Source organism: Lepidochelys olivacea (genome assembly GCF_965140295.1).
Source record: "Lepidochelys olivacea isolate rLepOli2 genome assembly, chromosome: 7".
NCBI classification, from domain to species: Eukaryota; Metazoa; Chordata; order Testudines; family Cheloniidae; genus Lepidochelys; species Lepidochelys olivacea.
Window position 1 is genome coordinate 99718329 of NC_140417.1, and position 25602 is coordinate 99743930.

Below are 25602 nucleotides of genomic sequence, written 5' to 3' on the forward strand. Positions count from 1 at the left end.
AATTTATTATCTGAAAAGAATATTTTAACTTTTTCCATTTTCAAATTGTGCAAGTTAAAGCACTTTGGGGATTATTTCCTCCCTCTCCCACCCCATGATCAACAGTTCCAAATCTGGATGCAGAAAGTTAGTTATCTTCAATGAGAACTGCAGTGCCTCTGATAATCTTGTCACCTTTATTAAGGTGCCTAAAATAAAAGTGCCTTACTGTAGCATTGAGGTCTGAAAAATTTGGCCAATATTATCACATCTTTTGGCCCTTATTTTTTAAACGTGAGTCAGTATATTGATAAATAATAGAGGTGGGAATAAGACAAAAAAAATTGAGTCTAGATTTATACTTCCACAATTCAATTATGGGTGTTCAACTCCAGGGCTTTAGTGTGGACCTATCTGCCACTGTAATCCAATTTATTAGTAGAGACCAAAAAGGATGTTCAGTGATCTTCGTGACATGAGTTTATGGTTTCACTTTTGTCCATGTGGACAAATATCTCCTCACAACAAACAAACAAAACTGCTATTGACAGAGCTATTGACAGGTTCAAGCTGAAGCTTAGTTTCTAATTAGCCTGTTGTTGGAGGTGTTCCTCACAAAGCCAGTGTTCAGGCAGAGCTTGTACTACCAGTGCTGTACTTACACAGTAGAAAAATAGTAAATGTTAGTTTCCAAGTGGTGTGCATTGTTTTGTTGTTTGTGTGTTGGTTTTGCCTTGTTTTGGTGTTTTTAATGGTAATTTTAGTGATCACTAGACTCAGTTAAAAATATATGGGGCAGATCCTCAGTAGGTGCAAATTGGTGTAGCTCCACTGGTTCCAAGGGACCTATACATATTTACAGAGCCGTCCCTTGGGTACGGCGAATTGGGGCAACTGCTCCAGGCCCTGCGCTTTGGAGGGCCGATGCAATTCATAGAATACCAGGGTTGGAAGGGACCTCAGGAGGTCATCTAGTCCAACCCCCTGCTTAAAGCAGGACCAATCCCCAATTTTTGCCCCAGATCCCAAATGGCCCCCTCAAGGATTGAACTCACAACCCTGGATTTAGCAGGCCAATGCTCAAACCACTGAGCTATCCCTCCCCCCGGCATGGTCAGTCCCAGAAGTGACGGGTCGTTCCCAGAAGTGATGGATTTGTCACTTCCCGACCCGTGCCCTGCTAGAGACAGCCCTGCATATTTACACCTGATGAAAATCTGTCCATGTATTTTTAATATCTTATTGATACACGTTTAAGTAAAAATGCTGATGACTTGATGTTATCTCCTGAAATCAGCATAATCATGCTAAATGTCTGTCATCCTCCAGTGAATCTTGTAAAGTACAGTGGAAATTAGTTCCTTGGAAACACCTATTTATTCTGGAAAATTATTATAAATGTCTGTAAAGATTTTTGCACTGATAGAGGCACTCTTCACTGATGTCTCATTACAGGTTGTGTACATGTAATAATATGTCAAACTGTTCCCCCTAGGAGTGAATTTAAGGGACTCTTGGGACCATAAAAGATTAGCGTTGATTTTTAAGCTTAAAAGCAATAAGATTATTTTCTCCAGTCACTATTCTGAAATCTTCACTCATTGTCAAACATAATGGAGAATAGTAGTTTTCCCATCACTTGAAGTGCAGTGTAATGTCTCATTGTTCAATCATGTGCTTTGACCACACAGAAATACTATACTTCCATATAAATATTTGTCCTAATCTTCAATGAAGGGCCCTCAAGAACCATTCCATTTTAGTAATTAAATACAGAAGATTAGATTTAGCTAATTAGCTTTCAATATTACATACTGTTTACAAAGAAATCCTGCATTTAAACCTCTTTCCTGAAGTGTTTCCTAAAGAAAGTAGAGGGTTAAAAAATGTACACTGTGTATTTACTGAACCATTCATATCATATATTGTTAAAGAATGGAAGATCCCCAGAATGCTGATCAGGCGAAGGTTGAAGTGGAAGAGAAAATTGTGAAAACATCAGCACATCAGATTATTCTTCCTTTAGAAGAACGCATTGCCCATTTCCGAGATATGCTGCTGGAAAGAGGGGTAAGAAACAGGTTTTGTTTATTTGAGTCTTGTAAATTATGGAAATACTGTACCTAATCTCACAGTAGCAGCCGTGTTAGTCTGTATTCGCAAAAAGAAAAGGAGTGCTTGTGGCACCTTAGAGACTAACCAATTTATTTGAGCATAAGCTTTCGTGAGCTACAGTTCACTTCATCGGATGTAGCTCACGAAAGCTTATGCTCAAATAAATTGGTTAGTCTCTAAGGTGCCACAAGTACTCCTTTTCTTTGTACCTAATCTGAAATCTATAGCAAGCACCTTGGAATTCTAGCCCCCAAATTAAATGGAATATTTTTTTTGCTTGCTCTTGGACATGCAATGTCACTTTCCTGTAAACACCTAGCACTGTGAAATGTTTTCATGTTACTGTTATATGAAGGAATCACCATAGAAAAGAGAAATTGGAAAGAATTGTTGAAAATTGCCTGTTCTGTAACCTAAAATGAACCAGAGTAAATGGTCTTAACCCAGCATTTTGGCTATGAAATAGTGTTGTCATGAAATTATGTTTTGCTTTAGCATGATGGCCTATAAAAGCTTCAGGCAAAGATACATAGTTTGTCACTACAATATTTTAAAAAGTGGAAGTTTTTATTTAAATACATTTTTATTTTTCCTTACTTTACTTGATCAGTGATGTTCAGAAAACGTTTATTATTTATTTCTTCATTTAGATTTATGTTAGCACTAATGTGTAGGCATCACTGAGAATTTTTTTTTTAAAATACACCAAAATTAAAAGATCTGTCAATTCCCCCTGATCGAACCAAATAGTCAGCAACAACATCAATATAACTGAAATAAATCGACCTTACATACAGTCCCTAGAATCCCATACCCAGCCTTACCCAACACCCATTTCATCCTGAGACAAAGGGAAAGGGAGACCTTGGAGGTTGCCCTGAAAGCTAACACTTCACCTTGTTACAAACCTGGGGGAGAAGTGAGCTCCAAAGGTCCAGGGTTCTAATAGCGAACACCCTGCCAGCCACACACTCTCTCTTATACTGAAGGGAGGGGGCTTCAGCCCAGGTGCCTCCACTAAATGCAGCTGCAGTACATTCCTTGCTATGTAGTGTTTTGTTAGACATCAGGCAAAGATGAATGACACAAGCATGAATAGCTCCATGTTTCCCTCCATGACTATTTGCGATCATGAGACTGGAGCCACAGTAGGGCACTATGCCATCTGCTCTTCTCTCTGATCATAGGAACTCGGCCTGGTTCCAGCTTAATATAGTTGAAGTTTAAAAGGCAGGTGGGACTGGCTGGGCTCAAACCATGTTTTGCTCAAAGCATCAGGGGAAAGCAACATAGGTTAATACAGCCTGATAACTCACTTTTATGAAGAGAGAAGACCCTGAAAGCACATTTCCCACAAGAGCTGGATTACCAGGGACCAGTGAAGCTGGGCAGCAGCAAGGATGCAAGGAGCATCTGCACAAGTGCCTCTTGCCTCCTGCAGATCCCCTGGAATCCACACAGTTCCTGAAAGTTGTGCAGGTTTCGGGTGTAGAGATGTTGACTCTTTTTTGCAGAGGAGCAAACTGCACTCAATTGTTGACCATATGGTAGGGCCATTGGTTGCTGTCTGTAAATTAGACCAGCCTACTTGGATTTATGCCAGTAGCCTGTGTGGCCTCAGACTTACCACAGAGTCAAGGGAATGCAAAAGTGACATAAAACCGTCTTTCCCCCTTTTCCAATCTTGCGCTGAGCACACCTCAGCTAGACCAGTGAATCTGGACCCCAGATTATTATTAGTTATTGGAGTGCTTGGAATTGTCCAGGCCATTTTAATATTGTATAATCAATGTTATGACTAGGTAGATAAAGTGTACATTTAAATTACAGCTAGAAGAAATCAGACATATCAGTCCCATAATCCACACCACAATCTGAATTACAGATCCGTCTAATATTGTGGCCATAAAATTGCATCAACAAAATTAGGTCCCCAGTGTCTCCTCTGCTCTCAATACACTGATGGATTCAAGTATAAAATCCTATTGGAATTAACAGACATTGTACTGACCCTGATCCTGCAAACAATTATGCACATACATAACTATGTACATGTATAGTCCCACTGTATTCAGTGGGCTACTCAGATATATAAGTGTTATAGAATCAGGGCCTTTAATGTTCCCTGCATCAAAAGGATGATAGAGACCTCAAATATATTTCCTATAGGAAACTATGTGATTTTAAGCAAAAGCATTTCAAAGTGGTGGCACATATCTTTACCCTCCCCCATCCCCAGCCCCATACACACACTGTAGGGTGTGGGAAAGTTTTTAATCAATAATCCACAAACTGTGGGGGTGACAAAATTTAAGATGTGTGTCTGCAGTCTAGCAGTAAATTATCTACAAACCAAACTTGTTTTATTAAGATTTCATTATTAATGTGCAGAATACTTCAAAATATTACTAATCATGTTTTATAGCACCATAAATGTGCAATGATTCAGGGATTCCTCTGGCATGGTCAAAGTTTAAAAGGATCAGGGTTGTTATAGGAAAGGCATTTTGAAATTGTTGCACACTGCTGAAATTCAGATTAACTTGTTAGAACAATCAGGAATTTGCCATTTCCGTTATCACTTAAATATATATTGATTCTACATTCCTTAATGACTGAGGCCCAAGGCACTTACTAAACATGAACTGTCCAGGGCAAGTTGATGGTTAATCCCAGTTGGTAATAACTTCCTCAAGAAGTGCAGTGGAGTGAGGTCATTACTGCTATTTCACACTGATTATTTAAATATCGTTTGCCATTTTCTGGCAGTGCCATTGTTTTTTCAAAGATGATTTCTTTGAATAGCACTAGTGCTGCTGCAGGCATTTTTAAGAATACAAAGCACACCAGACTTCTGTTTAGCACAGAATATTCTGTTTGTATACCACATTTTGAGTGCGTGTGCGTGTACATATATAAAATATGTATATGTGTGTGTGAATAATAGAATGTTAAACATAAATATACTTTTCAGTGATATGATTTTATTTATTATAGTGTAAAACAATAGCACTACATGTAAGTGTATGGCAAGTTCTCCTATTTCAAAGCCAGGTCTCAATTATATATCTCCTATTTAGGATTGTGTCAGCTCCAGGGCCCAGTCCTGACTATTCTGTACAAAGGCAAAACTTAGAGTGAAGTCAAAGGCAGTTTCACCTTATTAGGGACTGCAGAACTATGCCCCACTCACATTAACCATTAGTAAAATAAATTTCATTTTCTGCTAGGTTGTGGATGGCTGTTCTGTGTAACCCAGTCCCTCCATTTCTGTAGTTGCCCCCTTCGATGAGTGAAGGCATGTCAAATAAGGCACTCATATAGGCACAAACTAATGCAGTTATAGGTTTACTGGAGATGAAGGGTCAGATTTTGACACACACTCTAGGAACCCCTGGCAGACATAGAAATAACTACTCTGGCTCTCTGTCACCCACCACCAGTCCCCCGGTTGTCATGGCTGTGCTAGAGCATGACTGGAGTGCTCTCAATTCAAGAGATACCTGCAACTGCAGTGGCCACTAGGGGGCTGATACAGTGCCACACAATTTAGAGCAGGGGTGGCCAACCTGCGCCTTAGAAGGAGCCAGAATTTACCAATGTACATTGCCAAAGAGCCACAGTAATACGTCAGCAGCCCACCATCAGCTCCCCCCGCCCATGGCTCCCAGCGCCTCCCGCCCACCGGCCGCTCTGCCGATTAGCACCTCCCTCTCTGCAGCTCCCGATCAGCTGTTCTGTGACATGCAGGAGGCTCTGGGGGGAGGGGGAAGAGCGAGGGCATGGCAGGCTCAGGGGAGGGGGCGGGAAGGGGTGGAGTGGGGGCAGGGCCTGTGGCAGAGCCAGGCATTGAGCAGTGAGCACCCCCCGGCACATTGGAAAGTTGGCGCCTGTAGCTCCAGTCCCGGAGTCAGCGCCTATACAAGGAGCCGCATATTAATTTCTAAAGAGCCGCATGTGGCTCCGGAGTCACACGTTGGCCACCCCGATTTAGAGAGCCCAGAGAGTACTCTAAGTTACACTCCCAGTATTCAGAGGATGGAAAAGGGGTGGAAAATACCTCTGGCCCCCTCACCCTTATATGAGGCATGCTGCTCTGGTTGATTTAACGTTATTATACTAAAGGACGTGCATGTTGTTTATGCTTGTGGAGTAGTAACAGAGTTCATAGTCCTATGGGATTCAACTATTAAAGAGTGTCAGGATTGCACACACTTTAAAATGTCAATAACTTTTATGGTAGTATTTAGGCAATAGAGTTTCTATGATCTCTGTCTCACACACACTCACCCCTGAAATTTCATGCAACAAATAGCAGTAGTTATCACACATTGATGTAACTTTTGCTGCTGATGGCGGCTGGCCAGTACTTGGGGTAAGCAGCCCATAGGTCCACTTAAATAGATAGCTCCTGCTGTAACTGAGCAGCAGAATTAAAACTATGCTATAATGTACAGTTTCTTCCAAGGCTGCTTTTTCCAGACAGACCCACAACAATAACATCACCTGGACTCTAACTCCTACAGGGCAGCCTAGCTAACCATGTCTTGCCACTTTTGCATGGCCTCACTAACTGGTGTCATGCTTTGGCATTCTTTCTCATCAGTCTGGGAATCTTTTACTCTTTGCTCTTTTCTGTTCTTATAAATTTTTATATTAAACTTACAGCCTTGGAATCTATTCACGTATCTTTGCCCCATAGTTAAGAGTAATATGAAGTATTCCAACTTCCTTAAACTTCTAAACACACCCTTCAAACTCAATATATTGAATTTAATGAATGTGTTCACTGTGCTTTGAACACTGGTGAAAAGCACAAATGCGTTATTAAAAAGCAAACTCAAATCTCTGCTTTCTCTTCTTTCTGTGCTAGGATAAGGCTGCAGAGGTCATGGTTTGTTCTGGGAGGATTTTCTTGCTTGAATTCTGGATATCATCTCTACCTGTCTTCCATTCTGCATTCTCCAGATCTTTCACAAAGTAGCATGTAACCAGTAGAAAGACCACAGTACAATGTTCACATGAAGTTTAGTTTATTGTAGTCAGGATATTTACTGTTTCAAATTCATTTCTAAAATGCCCATTACAAACAGCTGGAACAGCATGCAGAGCTTTATAGCAGCAACTAAAACAATAATGACTTTAATAGCCCAACTTTTTTTTTTCCAGACAAGAAAATTTGTGTGTATACTCGGGGGAGATTTAAAAAATACCAAGGATAAAAAGGAAAGACAAAATGATAAGCCATCCCTCAGTCATATGCCATAGACAGACTCCAGAAGACAGTTGCAGGAGTAGAGATCCACAGAGCTGATTACTCAGAATGGAGAAGTCCTTCATCTGGTCTAATTTGATATTGAACCACAAGATACAAGGAGACCCTGGAAGTGTTACCACACTAACATAACGTGGCTCTCTGTCCCCTATAGTGGCTATTCCACCTCTAGGGGTTTAGGGCTGCTACAGCCTTTGAACTAAGTTACACTGATTCTTAGGCTCAGGCGACAAGAGATTTTTAGAGCCCTGTTTTTTTTGCAAATGCAAAATAACATGAAATGAAATCATAATCAGTGTATAAAATGAAATAAAACAAAAAACTCACCCTGCAGTTGCAGCTGGTGTCCTGAAGGCCTGGGCCTGGCACCCTGTTCCAGGCTTTGTGACCTCATGAACAGAGTCTCGCTACTGCTCAGGTTTGGCCTGACTGCCCCTCTGTCATGAAAAGGGGACAGCCAGGCCAAATTTGAGTGAGTGGAGTTGCTGCTGGTGCATGGGATCAGAGTACCACTCACTCAAATTTGGCTCGGCCTCTATTCTGTCATCACGATGGAGGGGTGACTGAGCCAAACCTGAGCAGCACTGTGACCCCATGCATGGGGTTGCAACACCTGAAACAAGGAACTGGGCCCAGTCCCGTAGGACAGGAGCTGCCACTGTGCAGTGTGTACGGGGCCAGGTTGCTCTGCAAACCCCACCCTATCCAGAGCCATCAACCCCACGCATACACCCCTTTTGTATGGATAAAATGGATTAAACAAAATAACATGAAAGTCCTGAAAAGTAAATTATAAAAGAATAAAAAAAATTCCCAGGACTCTAGAGATTTGTGCTTCTATATCCAGGGATCCACATTCAGTCCTCACAGATGATGACCCATCCGGGGGCATCATGTTAGAGAAGGACATAAGGGAGAGTAACATTTTAACTAGCAACTTTTAAGTTAACCAATCTTTTTAAATTCTATACATTTGCTTGAGATAACTTTGAAACTTTCTGGCTCCCAGTGCTTTCTAGTAGCAAAGCCAATTCCTTTAGATCCATTTTATATAATCAGAAGTTTCCTGGTTGATTATTTAAAAAAGGAATAGTTAAAATATTTCACTTACTTATTTTATTTTTTGTGATTTACTCTTCTTTGTAATTAGATGTAGGAATTTGAAAGCCATGCTAGGGATTTAACTCCTATGTATTGAGGATGCCACATCATAAATGTTTCTGGGCAAAGTTCAATAAGAAAATAAAAGATCCTCATCTCTGATGTTTTGTCCCCTCTGGCCTTATGAATTTAATGATGCTTCTGATATCAGAGACTTGGCTGCAAAGGAAAATGCTTGATTGATAATTGAGCTAATGGCAGCAAAATGAGTCCGCCTGGTGCACTAGAAAGATAACTCTGCACCAAAAGAGGCAGTGTCGTTTGCATGCTTGCCTCTGATGGCTTCCTAAAGAAATAACACATTCAGAGTGAGGAATCACAGGGATGTTTCTGTGAACATCAGGAAGTCTTTTTGTTACAATTTATTATTATTATTTAGATTATTCTATCACCTAAAGTGCCACTGCTTTCCAAAAACAGATGGAGACACAGTCCCTCCAATGAAGAGTATACAGTTTAAAAGGACAAGGCAGATGCTCCCCATTAGAGTGTTTCTCTCCATTCCATTGATTTGTGTATATACTTGTTTAGATTGAGCTGAGCTTTCATAATGTTACTAAATGGCTCTTGTTTGGTTGAATTAAGCCCTTTTAAAGTATAGATAGATAGATAGATATAGTGACAGGGTCAGGCCAGATGGCTATAGGAGAGTTTTTTTTTTTTGAAGCAAAAGATGTTTTTTATTTGCATAACACACTTACAAAGTAAAAACAACAGCATATGCAATGTGTAACACAGCAACCAATCACAATTGTTTTCTCATTAGCTTCAGGGGAGGGAAGTGTTCAAGCTTGTCTGGGCCCAGAGCAGGGGGCTTCATCGACTTTTGTGGTCTTCCACCCCCTCGAGTTACCTGGCACCACGCCCGAGTGTCACCAACAATACCCTCCTCTGAAAGCACCCAACAACAGGGGCAGGCTGTGGGGTGGACAATCCAGGGGGGGAGGGCGGGCACGTGCACCCACGTGTGAAAGGACCCCTCTAAGGTGTTGGTGTCCGCAGCAGCAATGGCTGGGGCTGATTGGGGGAGAGAGTAAGGGACCCCAAAGGGTCAGACAAAGGGACCCAGATGGGGACACCAAGCAGAGAACCTCAGACAGCGCCCACTGCTCCTCAAAAGCATCAAGGGAGTCTGTGGACGCCGCCCAGAGGAACTCCGCCCGGATATGTGAACGGACCGAGGATCGGAAAACAGCCCCACAGTCACAGAAAACTCCATCGGCCAACCTCCTCTCTCTGGTTTTATAGATGGCTGTTTTAGCCAGGGCCAGGAGGAGGTTAACTAGGAGATCCCGCGACTTTGTGAGGTCACGGATGGGGAGTGCATAAATAAAAAGGTGAGGGGAAAAATGCAACCAAAAACGTAATAGGAGATTTGTGAGGAGCCGGAACAGGGGCTGCAGCCTGGCGCACTCCAAATATACGTGCGCTAGGATTTCCCTCACACCACAAAAGGGACAAGTATCTGGGACGGGGGTGAACCGCGCCAAGTACGTGCCCGTGCTCATAGCTCCATGAAGGAGCCGCCAACTGATGTCCCCAACGGGCCTCGGAACCAAGGTGGAATATAGGCTGGCCCACCAGGGCTGCTCACCCTCCAAACGTGGCAGAAGGTCTTGCCACTCTGTGTCGGGGCGGGGCACTAGGGTGAGGGCATGAAGGGTGTGGAGCAAGAGCGTGTATAGATGTTTCCTTGGCGCGGTTTGGAAGTGTACCAGCTGCAGTTCGAGCAACCGGCTCGCAGTGAAGGGGTGAGGGGGTCGATTGGATCTGCGGAGCAGGGGTCCAATTAAAAGGTCTGGTGGGCCTGGGGTAGAGGGTGGGCTGGGCATGCCCTCGAGCAGGACCCGGTCGAGGTAAGCTTGAGCAGCTGGCGGCAAAGTGGCCTTCGCCTCCTGAAGTACGTGCCGGGGGATGCGAGGTCTGGAGAGCCCCATGCACCGGGCGAGCATCAGGAGATCCTGCCAGTCTCCCCGGTCGTAGTCCAGGAGGTCTCTGACTCTCGTGACTTCTGCCAGGATCAAGCTCTGGCGCACCAAGCGGGACTCCGCCACCTGCACACGGAGCTGGGGGTTGTGTAGCAGGGGCTCCACGAGGAGATCTGCCCCCTCGGTGGCCGCCCCGGACCTGGTAGTTAAAAACCGTTTCCAAGTCCGGAGGAGGTCCTGGTAGAAGACGGCAGCCCCCAGAGGTTTTGCGGAAGACCTCCCCAATGGAGATAAAAGAACTGCCGGTCATATAGGAGCCTCGGATGCGGCGCAGAAAGGCATGCGCCAGTGTGCTCCATGCCGAACTGCCTGCACCACAGAGGAGCCTCTGTAGGGCCTGGAGGCGGAAGACACGGACCTGAGTGTGTAGACACTTCAGGCCCTGTCCTCCTTCCTTCTGGGGTAGATGAAGAACCCCTACGGGGCCCAGTGCATTCCTGACCAAAAGAAACCCAGAATCGATGTCCGAAGGTTGGTCAGGAAACCTGGGGCTGGGACCAGGGTGTTGAGCTGGTACCAGAGCATGGACAGGACTAGTTGATTAAGCACCAGCGCTCTCCCTCGGTGGGAGAGACATCGGAGTAGTCCCGTCCATTTCCGGAGCCACTCTATCACCCTGCCCTCTAAATTTTCCCAGTTTTCCGGAGGAGAGGGATGCGAGGCAGAAAGGTAAACGCCGAGGTAGAGCAGCGGACCTGTGCTCCACCGGATGGTCTGAAGCACGAGTGGGAGGGAGTTCGCCTGCCGCCAGTCTCCTACCGCCAAGCCACAGCTCTTGACGCAGTTGACCCAGGCGGAGGAGGCTGCCGAATAGATGACCTGGCAAGCCTCCACCCACGCCAAGTCACCGGGGGTCCTGGATCACGTCATCAGTGTATGCTGATAGGACCAGCCGCAGCTCCGGCTCCCGCAGCACCAACCCTGTCAACCTCCTGCAAAGGAGACAGAGGAAGGGCTCGATCGCCAGAGTGTACAGCTGGCCCGAGAGGGGGCACCCCTGCCGTATTCCTCGCCTGAAGCTAGGTTCAGTCAGGGTCCAGTTGAGCTTAACCAGACACTCTGCGGAAGTGTACAGCACCCGGAGAAAACCCACAAACTGGGGTCCGAAGCCAAACGCCTGCAGAGTGCTCAGGAGGTACCCCTGGTCCACCCTATCGAACGCCTTCTCCTGATCTAGGGACAGGACGGCGAAAGACAGACCGTCTCTATGCCCAAGTTCCAAAAGGTCCAAAAGGTCCCGAACCAGAAATAGGTTATCAAAGATACTGCGGTCCAGGATGGTGTAGATCTGGTCTGGGTGGATCACGTCCACCAGCACAGACCCTAGCCGCAGCGAGATTGCTTTCACTACGATTTTGTAGTCCGTGCTGAGGAGCGAGATGGGATGCCAATTTCGTAAATCGCGGAGGTCCCCCTTCTTCGACAATAAGGCGAGCACAGCTCTCCTGCATGAAAGAGGGAGGATCCCGCTCTGCAGAGACTCGGCCCAGACGGTGACTAGGTCTGGGCCGAGGACATCCCAAAACACACGGTAGAACTCCATGGTCAGCCTGTCCATACCTGGAGACTTATGAATGGGCATACGACGGAGGGCTTCTGAGAACTCAGCCAGAGTGAGAGGCAACTCTAGCCGGTCTCGATCACTCACGCTGATCGTAGGAAGCTCCTCCCAAAGCACTCTGCAAGCGCTAGGGTCGGTCGGATCCGGGGAGAAAAGACTTGCGTAGAAGGCTCGGGCCCTCCCGCACATCTCCGCCGGTTCTGTAAGGGGGGTGCCGTCTTCTGCCAGGAGGCAGGTGACATGTTTCTTAGCCCCCCTCATTTTCTCCAGGGCATAGAAGAAGTGGGAGCCGTGATCCATCTCCCGAAGGAGGCGGATGCGGGATCGAACAAAGGCGCCCTGGGCCCGCTGGTCTTTGAGAGCCCGGAGCTCCTCCCGCTTCTCCCGGCACGCTCCATGGAGGAGCGGGTCTTCGGGCTGGCGACCAAACGCCTCTCCAGCTCTAAGACCTCCCGTTCCAACTGCTCTATCGCCACATTTCTCCGTCAGCTCGTGCCCCGGGTGTAGTCGTGGCAGAAAAGCTGGGCGCGCACCTTCCCCAGGTCCCACCATCGCCGCACCGAGGGAAAGGCAAGCCACTGCCCTCGCCAGGCCAGCCACAATTCCCAGAAGGTCATCACGAAGCCTTCATCCTCCAACAGGCTGTTGTTAAAATGCCAATAGGCCGGCCCCAGCCTCTCCGCACAGAGGGAGGCTGTCACGGTGGCTAGGTGATGGTCAGAAAATGGGGCCAGACGGATGCTGGAGGAGTGGGCTCTTGAGAGATGGAAGCGTGATAAATAAATGCGGTCCAACTGGGAGTGGCTCGACCGATGGGCTTCCACCCGGACAAACGTGAACGTGGAAGTGTCATCCGGGTGGTGGTCATGCTAGATGTCCACTAGGGAGTAATGTTCAACTATCTCCCAGAGGGTGTCCACGGCGGCCGGGCTCTGCTTGGTCCCCAAGCGGTCTCGCTCCTCAAGGGTGGTATTAAAATCTCCTCCCAGGACCAGGCACTCATGAGAATCTAAGCTGCCGAGGAAGGCGGACGCTTGCTGATAGAATTGCAGCCGCTCCGGGCCCGATGTCAGGGCATAGACATTAACGAGGTTAACCACGAGCCCTCCATATGGACCCGGAGATGCAGCAGGCGACCCGGCATGGCCTTGGCAACCCCTAGCACCTCAGGCCGTAGGTCGGGGGAGAACAGGGTCGCCACTCCAGCCTGCCGAATCATGGAATGGCTAAAGTAGACCCTGTGCCCCCACTCCAGCCACCAACTATCTTCGGCGGTCGGATCCGTATGGGTCTCCTGCAGGAAATTCACAGAGTACCCTCCCTTCCAAAGGAAGGAGAGCACCTGGGACCTGCGGAGAGCCATCCTACAGCCCCGGGTGTTCAGCGTTGTGATGGTGAGAGGTGTCATGGGGGGGCCGGGGGGGGTCCTCACTGGCAGGGACGCTTGTATCCCCCAGCGGGCCGCACAACAGTCCTTGACCCATCCCATAGGTGAGTAATTGGTCACGGAAGATGCGGACCCGCCAGTAGGCCGCAGCATCCTGCTTCCCCATCCGTTTACCTTCCCCCATGATGGTCCTTGTGGCCTGGAGGATTTGAAAAAAATCCCCCCATCGCTGGAGAGCAAGCTGTACCTTGTTGTGGGAGCCACGGACATCCTCTAAAAAATTCCACAGCTCTCCTCACAGGTCATGGGGGGGGTGGGGTTACAGTTTCCCGGTTGTTCCCCGGCAGGGCCCTTGGTGCAGCCCCGTGGTCCACTAAAACGGACAAGCAGGGTGCGGACCCCCGACAGGGTGCCTGATGGGCTGGAGCTTCTAGGCCCGCCTCAAGCTCTGGGGCGATAGGGGGCGGTGGAGGGAAGATAGCAGCTCCTAATGGGTCGAGGCAGGAGAACACAAAGGCCGCTCCCTGGGGGTCATCAGTTGGGAAAGGGAAGGAGACAGCCCCCGTGGCGGCAGTAACATTGCAGGAGGTAAATTGGATAGGGGCAGGGGCAGAGGTGAGGTTCTGGGTTTCGGGAGGCAAGCAGCTGGATGGTGGCGCCTCCGATCAGACTCGAGGGTTAAGGGGGTGGGGAGGGAGCTCTCAGTGATATCGGGCACAGGCTTCATGGTGGATTTAGCGGCCACAGCATCAGGAGGTGGATTATCTTCTGTTGGGCCCCCGCCCGGGAAGGAAATCGATTGCTCTGCACCAACGGGGGGTGCCCCTGGCGACTTGTGACCTGGCCGCGTGGCACTGGCTGTCACCTGAGCAGGCTCGGTGGTCGTCAGCGGGGTGCCATCATCGGCCAGGTCGATGGAGGAGTCCAGGGGCTCCTTGGAGGTGGGAGCAAAAGCAGCAGTTAGGGGGAGGGAGCATGGGGAAAAAAGGGGTGGAGTGAGGTCTCCCAAATCGAGGTTTGCTGGCAAAAGGTCGTCCTTCCCCTGGGCAACCGGGGTCAGATCTAGGGCCTCGATCTCCTTGAACATGAAGGAGAGGACACTTTCCATTGCTCCGGGGTTCTCCCTGCTGGTATCCACCACGATGGTTGCCTCGGGGTTCACAGGGGCTTTGGGTAGTGTCAGGACAGAAGGGGCTTCCTCGAGGGTCTCGGAGAGGGGGGTCTCCCGTGGAGGGGAGACACTACCTTCCAGTGCTACCACATCTTTTCTGGCTGACACCGGTGGGTGGAACGCACTTGTGGGAAAAGTGGAAGGTTCGGCATCGGTGCCCCCCTTCCTGGTCTTCTGGGAGGCCTCCGCCTCAGGTAGATGAGGCAGAGCTCCAGCCTTCCGCTTGCCTCACTTCCCCTGGACTAGGGCCCAGTCCTCCATGGCGTCATCTGGGGGCTGGTTAGCAGGGGTCGTGTCGGGGGTAAAGGCAATAGCTCAGGGACTTGGGGGGGGAACAGTGGGGCGCCATAAGGGAGGGAGGATTCTCCCTGGGGCAGGCTCTCTCCCATGCCTGGTGGTATCTCTGCCACACCCTCCTCCATAGGCCCCGCCAGATTGCCAGCAGCAAGGGCGGGGCTCTCCCGCTCGTCTGGGCGTTGTAGGGGAGGTGCTCCTTGGGCCTGAGTGGGAGAAGTGGTGGTCCAACGAGGAGGGGGGGTGGGTTCGGGTATTGGGCGGTCAGGGGCGTTGGCAATGACGGGGCCGATGTCCTGCCGGGTCTCGGGGATCCCAGATGTCCCTCCTTGCCGGGCTAAGGGGCAGTCCCTCCGGACATGCCCCGACGCCCGGCAGAGGTAACATGAGGCTTCCCCCATGGAGAAATACACCCGGTAACGGGCCCCCTGGTGGGGGACTAGGAAGGACCCCTTGAGCACCTCTCCGTCACGCACTGCCAACGGCAGTAGAAGCTGCACTTGCCGGCAGAAGGAAAAGATGTGACGGATGGTGGGGTCCTTGCAGCCCAACGGGAGAGGGCTGATGACAGAAACAGGTTTCCCCAGGGTGGAAAGGGTGGGTAACAGGGCAGCATTGGAGAAAAAAAGAGGGACAGAGGTCAGGACCAGGCGGACGCCCAGGTCCTCTAGCGGCTCTAGGGGGACAAACAACCCCCCACTGCCTCGTGGGCGGCAGCCTCCGATGCTAAGAAGAAGATGACCTTCCCATACATTTTGGAGGCCACCACCCTCACCAACGCCTGCACGTAGGTCTCCACGTGGGGCGAGGCGGGCACCAGGAGGCATCGGACACCATGCTTCCTTGTCTTGGTGGGGAAGGGGCCCCGGCCGCTGTTGATGGAGGTGGTGGGCACGGGGGCTGCCGCCGCCCAGGCATACGTCCGGGGGGCTGAGGGAGGGATACAGAGCTGGTGGAGGGGGCAGGGGGGAAGGACGCCGTGGTCGGTGGCGGGGCTGCAGCAGTGGGGATGGCCCCTGCCATAGAGGGCCTGGTGGTTTTAGCGGGGCCCTTCCCCTTCTTCTTGCCGTGGCCTTTCCCACTGGCTGGGGGGGGCTTCCCTAGAGTCTGGGGAGGCGATGGGCATGGCAGTGGCGGAGGTCAACCTGGTGTCCTCCATTCGGGGGCGGTGGCAGGTGATTAACAGGAGTTGGGGTCAGGTAGAAAGGGACAAGTTGTGGGGTGGACAATTCAGGGGGCGGGGGTACATGAACCACTGTACGCTTGTCCAGAGAGTCCTGTTTGGTTGGCTGGTGCTTCTGGCCCACGCGGTGGAATCAGGGTGAGCAGCTGAGTCCAGAGGCAGATGTTAGACAGCCAGCAAAGATGGTGGAGTGGTGGGGGTGAAGATCGTAGTGTGGGGGTTGGGAGGACACAGATGGATCAGGGGGCAGCTCCGTGCCACACCCCCTGTGTCCCTACAAACACAGTTAAGGCACAGTCATGGCCTCCCCCCACACGAGAACACAGTTCCAAAGTTACTCAGTCTTAGCCCCGCTCCACGGCGATTTGTAGATTCCTCAGGCGGTGTTCCTCCCGTAGACGGCTTTTTCCTCCTCTGTTCCAGGCTTTCTTTTTTGCAGCTGCAACATTCCAGGGATGCCAGAGCAGATGATAAAAGTCCTCTTGGCCAAATATGGGTCCACAAACAAACAGCAAGCGGCTGGATCTGAGGGCTGGGTCCTTCCACTCCCCCCCCTCCAGGGAGTGGGGCCGGCAGGCCCCTCCTCTCTCAGGGGGTGGGGTTTCAGCTGGAGCGGCAGCAGCGTCCAAGGGCAGGCGGAGGGGGGCTAACAGCCAGCTGGCAGCTGGCCAGCACTCTAGCAACAGCAGAGAAAGAAAAAAAAACCAACAAAAAGAAAAGAAAGGGGGGAGAGCATCTGGCCCGGTCGGGGGGGAAGCCGAAAGCAGGGGCAAAAAGCAAGGAAAGCCAAGGCCAGAGGGCAGCAGCAGGAGAGCAGGGTAAGTAGGTCCGTTTTCCCTGGGTAAGGTAACAGGGAAGGTTGGGTTTTTTTTTTAAACAGAAAAAAAGTTTATTTGTAACACTTACAAAGAATTACCAAAGGAAACAAAACAAACTATGCAACAAAACAACGCAAACAGAAGGTATAACACAGCAGCTTTCAGGAGGGAGAAGTGTTCAGGTTAGCCTGGGCCCAGAGCGGGGGGGCTTCCTCGACACTCGTGGTCTTCCACCCTCCTGAATTACCTGGTGGCCTAGAGCGTGGGGGCTTCCTCGACACTCGTGGTCTTCCACCCCCTCGAGTTACCCAGTGCCGCGCCCAGTGTCACCGATTATCCCTCTCCTGAGAGTGCCCGGCAAGATGGGCACGGCTGTGGGGTGGGCGGTTTAGGGGTGGGGGGGGTAGACACCCATGTATTATAGGACCCCTCCTAGATGACAGTAATGATGGTATCCACAGCGGCAACGGCTGGGGCTGGCATTTCTCACTCTTCCCCTCAATCAAAGGGTCAGACGGAGGGAACCGGATGGGGTCACCGAGCAGAAAACCCCGGACAGCGCCCACTGCTCCTCGAAGGTGTCAAGGGAGTCGGTGGACGCCGCCCAGAGGAACTCCGCCCGGATACGTGAATGTACTGAGGATCGGAAAAAGGCCCTACAATCGCAGGACACTTCATGGGCCAACCTCCCCTCTCTGGTTTTATAAATGGCTGTTTTAGCCAAGGCTAGGAGGAGGTTAACCAGAAGATCCCGCGACTTTGTGGGGCCACGAATGGGAAGTGTATAGATAAAAAGGTGAGGGGAGAAATGAAGCCAAAAGCACAATAGAATATTTGTGAGGAGCCGGAAAAGGGGCTGCAATCTGGCACACTCTAAATATATGTGTGCCAGGGTTTCCCTCACATTACAAAAAGGACAAGTGTCCGGGATGGGGGTAAACCGTGTCAAAAACACGCCCGTGCTCACAGCTCCGTGAAGGAGCCGCCAACTGATGTCCCCGACGGGCCTTGGGACCAGGGTGGAATACAGGCTGGCCCACCGAGGTTGCTCACCCTCCAAAGGTGGCAGGAGATCCCGCCACTTTGTATCGGGGCGGGACACCAGGGTGTGGGCGTGAAGGGTGTGAAGCGTAAGTGTATATAAATATTTCCGTGAAGCAATTTGAAAACTGACCGGCTGCAGTTCGTGCAGCCGGCTTGCAGTGAAAGGGTGAGGGGTGTGTTGGGATCTATGGGGTGGGGGCCCGATGGAAAGGTCCGGCGGGCCTGGGGTAAGGGATGGGCGGGGTGTGCCCTCGCACAAGGCTCGGTTGACATAAGCCCGAGCAGCGGGGGTCAAGGCGGCCTTCACCTCCTGAAGTACGCGCCGGGGGGTACGGAGGCTGGAGAGCCCCATGCGCCGAGCGAGCATCAGGGGATCCAGCCAGTCTCTCCGGTCGTAGTCCAGGAGGTCTCCGACCCTCGTGACTTCCGCCAGGACCAACCTCTGGCGCACCGAGCGGGACTCCGCCACCTGCACACGGAGCTGGGGGTTGTGTAGCAGGGGCTCCGTGAGGAGATCTGCCCCCACGGTGGCCGCCACGGACCTGGTTGTTAGAAAAAATTTCCAGGTCCGGAGGAGGTCCTGGTAGAAGACCGGCAGCCCGGAGAGGTCTCGCGGAAAACCCCTCGGAGAAAGATAAAAGAGCTGCCGGTCATATCGAAACCCTTGGAAACGGCGCAGGAAGGCGTGCGCCAGTATGCTCCACGCCGAACTACTTGCACTATAAAAGAGCCTCTGCAGGGCCTGGAGGCGGAGGACGCGGACCTGAGTGTACAGACACTTCAGGCCCTGCCCTCCTTCCTTCAGGGGTAGATGAAGAACTCCAACAGGGGCCCAGTGCATTCCTGACCAAAAGAACTCTAGAATCAATCTCCGGAGATGGGTCAGGAAACCCGGGGCCGGGGCCAGGGTGTTGAGCCGGTACCAGAGCGTGGACAGGACTAGTTGGTTAAGCACCAGTGCTCTCCCTCGGAGGGAGAGACATCGAAGAAGCCTCGTCCATCTCCGGATCCGCTCTATCACCCCGCCCTCTAAATTTTGCCAGTTCTCCGGCGGGGAAGGATGCGTGGCGGAAAGGTAAACGCCGAGATAGAGCAGTGGACCCGCACTCCACCGGATGGTCTGAAGTGCGGGTGGGAGGGAGCTCACCTGCCGCCAGTCCCCCACCGCCAAGCCAGAGCTCTTGACCCAGTTGACTCGGGCGGAGGAGGCTGCCGAATAGATGGCTTGGCATGCCTCCACTCGCGCCAAGTCGCCCGGGTCCTGGACCACGAGAAGTACGTCATCGGCGTACGCCGACAGGACCAGCCGCAGCTCCGGCTCCCGCAGCACCAACCCTGTCATCCTCCTGCGGAGGAGACAGAGGAAAGGCTCGATCGCCAGAGCATACAACTGGCCCGAGAGGGGGCACCCCTGCCGCACTCCTCGCCCGAAGCTGACCGGTTCAGTCAGGGTCCAGTTGAGCCTAACCAAACACTCCGCGGAGGCATACAGCACCCGGAGAAAACTCACAAACCGAGGTCCAAATCCAAACGCCTGCAGAGTGCTCAGGAGGTACCCATGGTCTACTCTATCAAACGCCTTCTCCTGATCAAGAGACAGGAGGGCGAACGATAGACCATCTCTCCGCCCGAGTTCCAAAAGGTCTCGGACGAGAAAGAGGTTGTCGAAAATGCTGCGACCCGGGACAGTATAGGTCTGGTCTGGGTGGACCACGTCCGCCATCACGGACCCCAGCCGCAGCGAGATTGCTTTCGCTACAATTTTGTAATCCGTGCTAAGGAGTGAGACGGGACGCCAGTTTCGTAGATCGCGGAGGTCCCCCTTCTTTGGCAGCAAAGCGAGCACCGCTCGCCTGCATGACAGAGGGAGGACCCCGCTCTGCAAGGACTCAGCCCAGACGGTGACTAGGTCTGGGCCGAGAATGTCCCAGAACGCGCGGTAAAACTCCACGGTCAGCCCGTCCATGCCCGGAGATTTATTGGTGGGCATGCGACGGAGGGCTTCCGAGAACTCGGCCAGGGTGAGAGGCAGCTCTAGTCGGTCTCGGTCGCCCACGCTGACCGTGGGGAGTTCCTCCCAGAGCACCTCGCAAGCGTCAGGATCGGTCGGGTCCGGGGAGAAAAGGCTTGTGTAGAAGTCACGGGCCCTCCCACACATCTCCTCCGGACCCGTGAGGGGGGTGCCGTCTTCCGCAAGAAGGCAGGTGACGTGTTTCTTGGCCCCCCTCGTTTTCTCCAGGGCATAGAAGAAGCGGGAGCCGCGGTCCATCTCCCGAAGGAGGCGGATGCGGGATCGAACGAAGGCACCTCGGGCCCGGTGGTCCTCAAGGGCCCGGAGCTCCTCCCGCTTCTCCCGGCACGCTCCGCAGAGGGACGGGTCCTCGGGATCGGCGGCCAGGCGCCTCTCCATCTCTAAGACCTCCCGTTCCAGCTGCTCTATCGCCGCATTTCGCCGTCGGCTGGTGCCCCGAGTGTAGTCACGGCAGAAGAGCTTGGCGCGCACCTTCCCAAGATCCCACCATCGCCGCACCGAGGGAAAGGCACGCCACTGCTCTCGCCAGGCCAACCAAAACTCCCGGAAGGACATCACAAAGCTCTCGTCCTCCAACAAGCTGTTATTAAAGTGCCAATAGGCCGGCCCCGGTCTCTCTGCACGGAGGGAAACCGTTACAGTGACTAAATGATGATCGGAGAATGGGGCCGGCCGAATGGCGGAGGAGTGGGCCTGTGAAAGATGGAAACGGGATAAGTAAATACGGTCCAACCGAGAGTGGTGTGACCGATGGGCCTCCACCCGGACAAAGGTAAACGTGGAGGTGTCATCTGGGTGATGGTCACGCCAGACGTCCACTAGGGAATGATGGTCAACTATCCCTTGGAGAATATACGCAGCGGCCGGACTCGGTTCGGCCCCTGAGCGGTCCCGTTCCTCGAGGGTGGTGTTAAAGTCCCCTCCCAGGACCAGGCACTCGTGCGAATCCAGGGTGCCGAGAAAGTCGGACACCTGCTGATAAAATTGTGGCCGCCTGGAGCTCATTTGCGGGGCATAGATGTTAACAAAATTAACCACGAGCCCCTCCATACGGACTCAAAGGTGCAGCACGTGACCCGGCACGGCCTCATTGACCCCTAGCACCTCAGGCCGTAGGTTGGGGGAGAATAGGGTTGCCACTCCAGCCTGCCAGGTCGCAAAGTGGCTAAAGTATACCCCGTCCCCCCACTCCAGCCGCCACCTGTCCTCGGCGGCCGGGTCTGTATGGGTCTCCTGCAGGAAGACTACAGAGTACCTCCCCTCCCGAAGGTAAGAGAGCACCTGGGACCTGCGGAGAGCCATCCTACAGCCCCTGGTATTCAGGGTCGCAATAATAAGAGGCGTCATACGGAGGGCTGGGGGGGTGGGGGGTCTCGTATTGGCGGGGGGGTTCAGGGCCTCCGGCGGGTTGCGCAGCAACCCATGACCCATCCCGTGGGTGAGTAGATCGCTTCGGAAGCTGCGGGCTCGCTCGTAGGCCGCAGCACCGCGCTTTCCTTGCCCCCTGCCCTCCTTCATAAGGGCCTTTGTGGCCTGGAGGAGTTGATCAAAGTCCCCCCATAGCCGAAGAGCCAGCTGTGCCCTATTGCGGGCGCCACGGGAGTGCTCTAGGAACTTCCGTAGCGCATGCCGCAGCTCATGGGGGGGTGGGGTTACAATTCCCGAGGTATTCCCTAATGGGCCTCTTAATACAGCCTCGTGGTCCGCTAAGGCAGGTAGACAGGGTGCGGACCACCGACGGGGCGTCTGACAGGCTGGGGTTATTAAATTCATTTCACGCCTTGGGGTGGAGGGGGATGGCAGGGGAAAAATTGCCACTCCTAACGGGTCGCGACTAGAAAGTGCAAAGACTGCTCCCTGGGGGGAGTCTGCAAAAGGCGGAAAGGAAATAACCCCAGGGGCGGCATTAACATTGCAGGAGGAGGGACCTTGGGCAGGGGCAGGGGTGGGGGCAGGGGTAAGGCTCTGGGGTGCAGGAGGCGAGCAGCTAAAGGAAAGTGCCTCCTGAGCAGAATCAAGGGTTAAGGGGGAAGGGGAGGGGCTCCCAATAATGCTAGGTGCTGGCTCCATGGTGATTTTAGCGGTCACGGCATCAGGTGGTGGACCGCCTTCTGCAGGGTGCTCACCCGGGAAGGCAAAAAGGGGGAGGGAGCATGGGGTAAGGGAGGCTGGGGTAAGGCTGCCCAGCTCGAGGCCGGCCGGCAGCAAATCATCCCCTCCCTGGGTGACCGGGGTCAAATCTAGGGCCTCAATCTCCGCATACACGGAGGAGAGGCCAACTCCTGCCACCCCGGGGGCCTCTCCTCTAGGGCCAGCCTCAACGGCCGCCTCGGGGTCCGCGGGGGGTTCGGGTAGCATCCAGGCAGAAGGGGTGTCCTCAGGAGTCTCGGAGGGGAGGGTTTCCCGTGGAGGGGGGATTCTGCCCTCCAATGCCAGTCCGTCTTCCCCTCCCGACACCGGCGGATGGATCTCGCTCGCGGCCGTGGCGGGAGGCTCGATAGCAGTGCCTCCTTTCCTGGTCTTCCGGGGGGCTTCCGCGTCGGGTGGATGCAGCGGAGCTCGAGCCTTCCGCTTGCCTCGCTTCCCCTGGACTAGGGTCCATCCCTCCATAGCATCATCTGGGGGTTGGTTAGCAGGGGTCGTGTCGGGGGGCGGAGGCGAAGGTTTAGGGGTTCAGGGAGGTAGCGGTGGGGCAACATGAGGGGCGGGGGCTTCTCCTTGGGGAGGGCCCTCTCTTATACCCGATAACATCCTTGCCACACCCTCCTCCATGGGCTCTATTGGGGTGGTACTAGCAAGGGTGGAAACCCCTTGCTCGCCCGGGCATTGTAGGGAAGGTATCTCTTGGGCCCGGACGGGAGCAGCGATGGGTCGAATAGGAGGAGGGTTGGTTTCAGGTACTGGGCAGCCAGGGGCGTCGGCAGCGACGGGGCCGATGTCCTGCCGGGTCTCGGGGGTTTCGGGTGCCCCTCCCCCCTGAGCCAAAGGGCAGTCTCTGCGGACATGCCCCGCTGAGCGGCAGAGGTAGCACCGGGCCTCTCCGGTAGAATAAAAGACCCGATAGCGGGCTCCCTCGTAGGGGACTAGAAAGGACCCCTCAAGCGCCTCTCCGTCACGCGCCCCTGCCGGTGGTAGAAGCTGCACTTGCCGGAGGAACGAAAAAATGTGACGGAGGGTGGGGTCCTTGCAGCCCAACGGGAGAGGGCTGATGACAGAAACAAGTTTCCCCAGGGTGGAAAGAGCGGGTAACAGGGCAGCATTGGGTAAGAAGGGAGGAACGGAGGTAAGGACAAGGCGAACGCCCAGGTCTTCTAACGGGTCTAGGGGGACAAACACCCCCCCTACCGTCAGGCCCCTCTCCACCGCCTCCTGGGCGGCATCCTCCGAGGCTAAGAAGAAAACGACCTTCCCATACATCTTGGAGGCCGCCACAATAGCCGTGGGTCCCACCACCTTCGCCAACGCCTGCACGTATGTCTCCACGTGGGGCGAGGCGGGCACCAGGAGGCAACGGACGCCGTGCTTCCTGGTCAAGGCGGGGAAAGGGCCTCGGCCGCTGGTGATGGTGGCAGAGGCAGGGGGGGGGGCGAGATGACGAGGCGGCAGGCAGCGGGGAGCCCGCTGCCGCCCGGGCATACGTCCTGGGGGCCGGGGGAGGGACAATCGCAGAGCTGGTGGAGGGAAACGCTGGGAGGGGCGCCACGGTTGATGACGAGGCCGCAGCGGTGGGGGCAGCTCCCGCCATGGAGGGCTCAGTGGTTTTAGCGGGGCCCTTTCCCTTCCACCCGCCCTGGCCCTTCTTGCGAACCGGGGGGGGTTTCCTAGAATCTGGGGGGGTGATGGGTGCAGCAGCAGCAGCAGCAATCACCCTGGTGCCTCCTGCTACCGGTGCCCCAGCAGGGGGGGTGGCAAGTACCTTAACAATAGTAGTAGGGGGGGGACCTTGGGGGTTGGGCTGGGGTGGTGGTGGGGAAGGGACAACTAATTTTATTGAAGCAGTCTCACCCCTCTCGTTCCCCGCCATTGTGAGCAGGGAGAGACAGGGAGACACCGGAAGGAGGGGGGGGGAGGCAGAATAGCCCCTCCCTCCGCTGGCTGCGGACGGGAAGGGAAAAAATGCCGAGGGAGGGGGTCTGGGAGGAGGGGGGGAACAAAATCGGGGTCCAGTAAAAGGGGCAAACTGTGGGATAAGCAATCCGGGGGGGGGGTGCAGACCCACACACGTTTGTCCAAAGAGTCTCGGTTGGTCGGTTGTTAGGTCCGGTCCGGAAGGCAAAGTTCAAAGCAAACAGCTGGATCCGAAGGGAGATGGCAGATTGCCAGCAGGGACAGACTGCGGGGGGGCCGTGACAGTTGTAATAACGATGGGGGGGGTAGGGGCACCGATGGATCGGGGGTGGGGGTCTCCACGCCACACCCCCTGTGCCGCCACAAACGCAAGTAATCACAGTCAAACTCCCCCCCACGAGAGCATAATTCAAAAAGTTACTCAGTCTTACGGCCTCCGTCACGATGATTTATATTATTTCTTCTGTCCGATGGAATCTCCGTCTCCGGCTGTGTTGGCTGTGTTCCAAGTCCTCCGGTATGTTAAGAATGCTATAAGGTCCGAGCTACTGGCGAAACGGCTGGGTCTGGGGGTTTCCACTCCCCCCTCCGGACAGCAAAATCGGCAATCTTCCCCCCCTCCTCCGGGGGCTCAGCTGAGGCAAATAGCTGCGCCCGAAAGCAGGCGTGGGGGGGATGGCCGGCGAAGGACGTAGATGGGAAAAAAACACAAAAAATGAAAAGAAAAAACAAAAAAGCGTCTGGCCCGGTCGGGGGGGGACTAAGGCAGGTGCAAAAAAGTAAGAAAAATCCGGGCCAGGGGGCTTTAGGAAAGAATAGAAAGCAGATAGCTGAGGAGCAAGCAAAAGACGTTCCGTTTCCTAACAGGGGCGGTTCCAGAACAATCAGGAACCTGCTGGAGACAATTAAGACAGGCTGATTAGAACACCTGCGGCCAATCAAGAAGTTGCTAGAGTCATTTAAGGCAGGCTAATCAGAGCACCTGGGTTTTAAAAAGGAGCTCACTTCAGTTTGTGATGTGCATGTGAGGAGTTGGAAGCAAGAGGCACTGGGAACTGAGAGTGAGACTGCAGACTGTTGGGGGACTGAGGTGTACAAGCATTATCAGACACCAGGAGGAAGGTCCTATGGTGAGATTAAAGAAGGTGTTGGGAGGAGGCCATGGGGAAGTAGCCCAGGGAGTTGTAGCTGTTGCACAGCTGTTCTAGGAGGCACTCTAGACACCTGCATTCCACAGGGCCCTGGGCTGGAACCCAGAGTAGAGGGCAGGCCCGGGTTCCCCCCAAATCCTCCCAACTCCTGGTCAGATACAGGAGGAGTCGACCTGGACTGTGAATTCAGAAAAATGGCCAAGCTGAGGGCTGCTGTGAAGCTCCAGGGTGAGCAAATCCGCCAATAAGCGCAAGACTCACTAAGGTAGAGCTGGAACTTTGTCACTATATATAATGTAATCTAGGGTGAAATGGTTGTTCTGGGGATCAGTGGGGAACTGGGATAATAGCAATGCAGGATGGAATTGCTGGAAC

The 25602-nt window shown here is 53.0% G+C and overlaps 1 protein-coding gene across 4 annotated transcripts in view; it reads left to right on the plus strand.

Annotated features, from left to right (window-relative positions):
• TCERG1L (transcription elongation regulator 1 like) overlaps positions 1-25602 on the plus strand; it is a 258114-nt gene that overhangs the window by 186235 nt on the left and 46277 nt on the right. For 3 of the 4 annotated variants that reach the window (XM_084635656.1, XM_084635654.1, XM_084635655.1), the window contains exon 10: positions 1914-2049. In XM_084635656.1, the coding sequence (XP_084491782.1) occupies positions 1914-2049 (136 nt within the window). Of the gene's footprint in view, positions 1-1913; positions 2050-6967; positions 7098-25602 lie in introns of those variants that run through there. The other variant, XM_084635657.1, reaches the window with a different exon arrangement.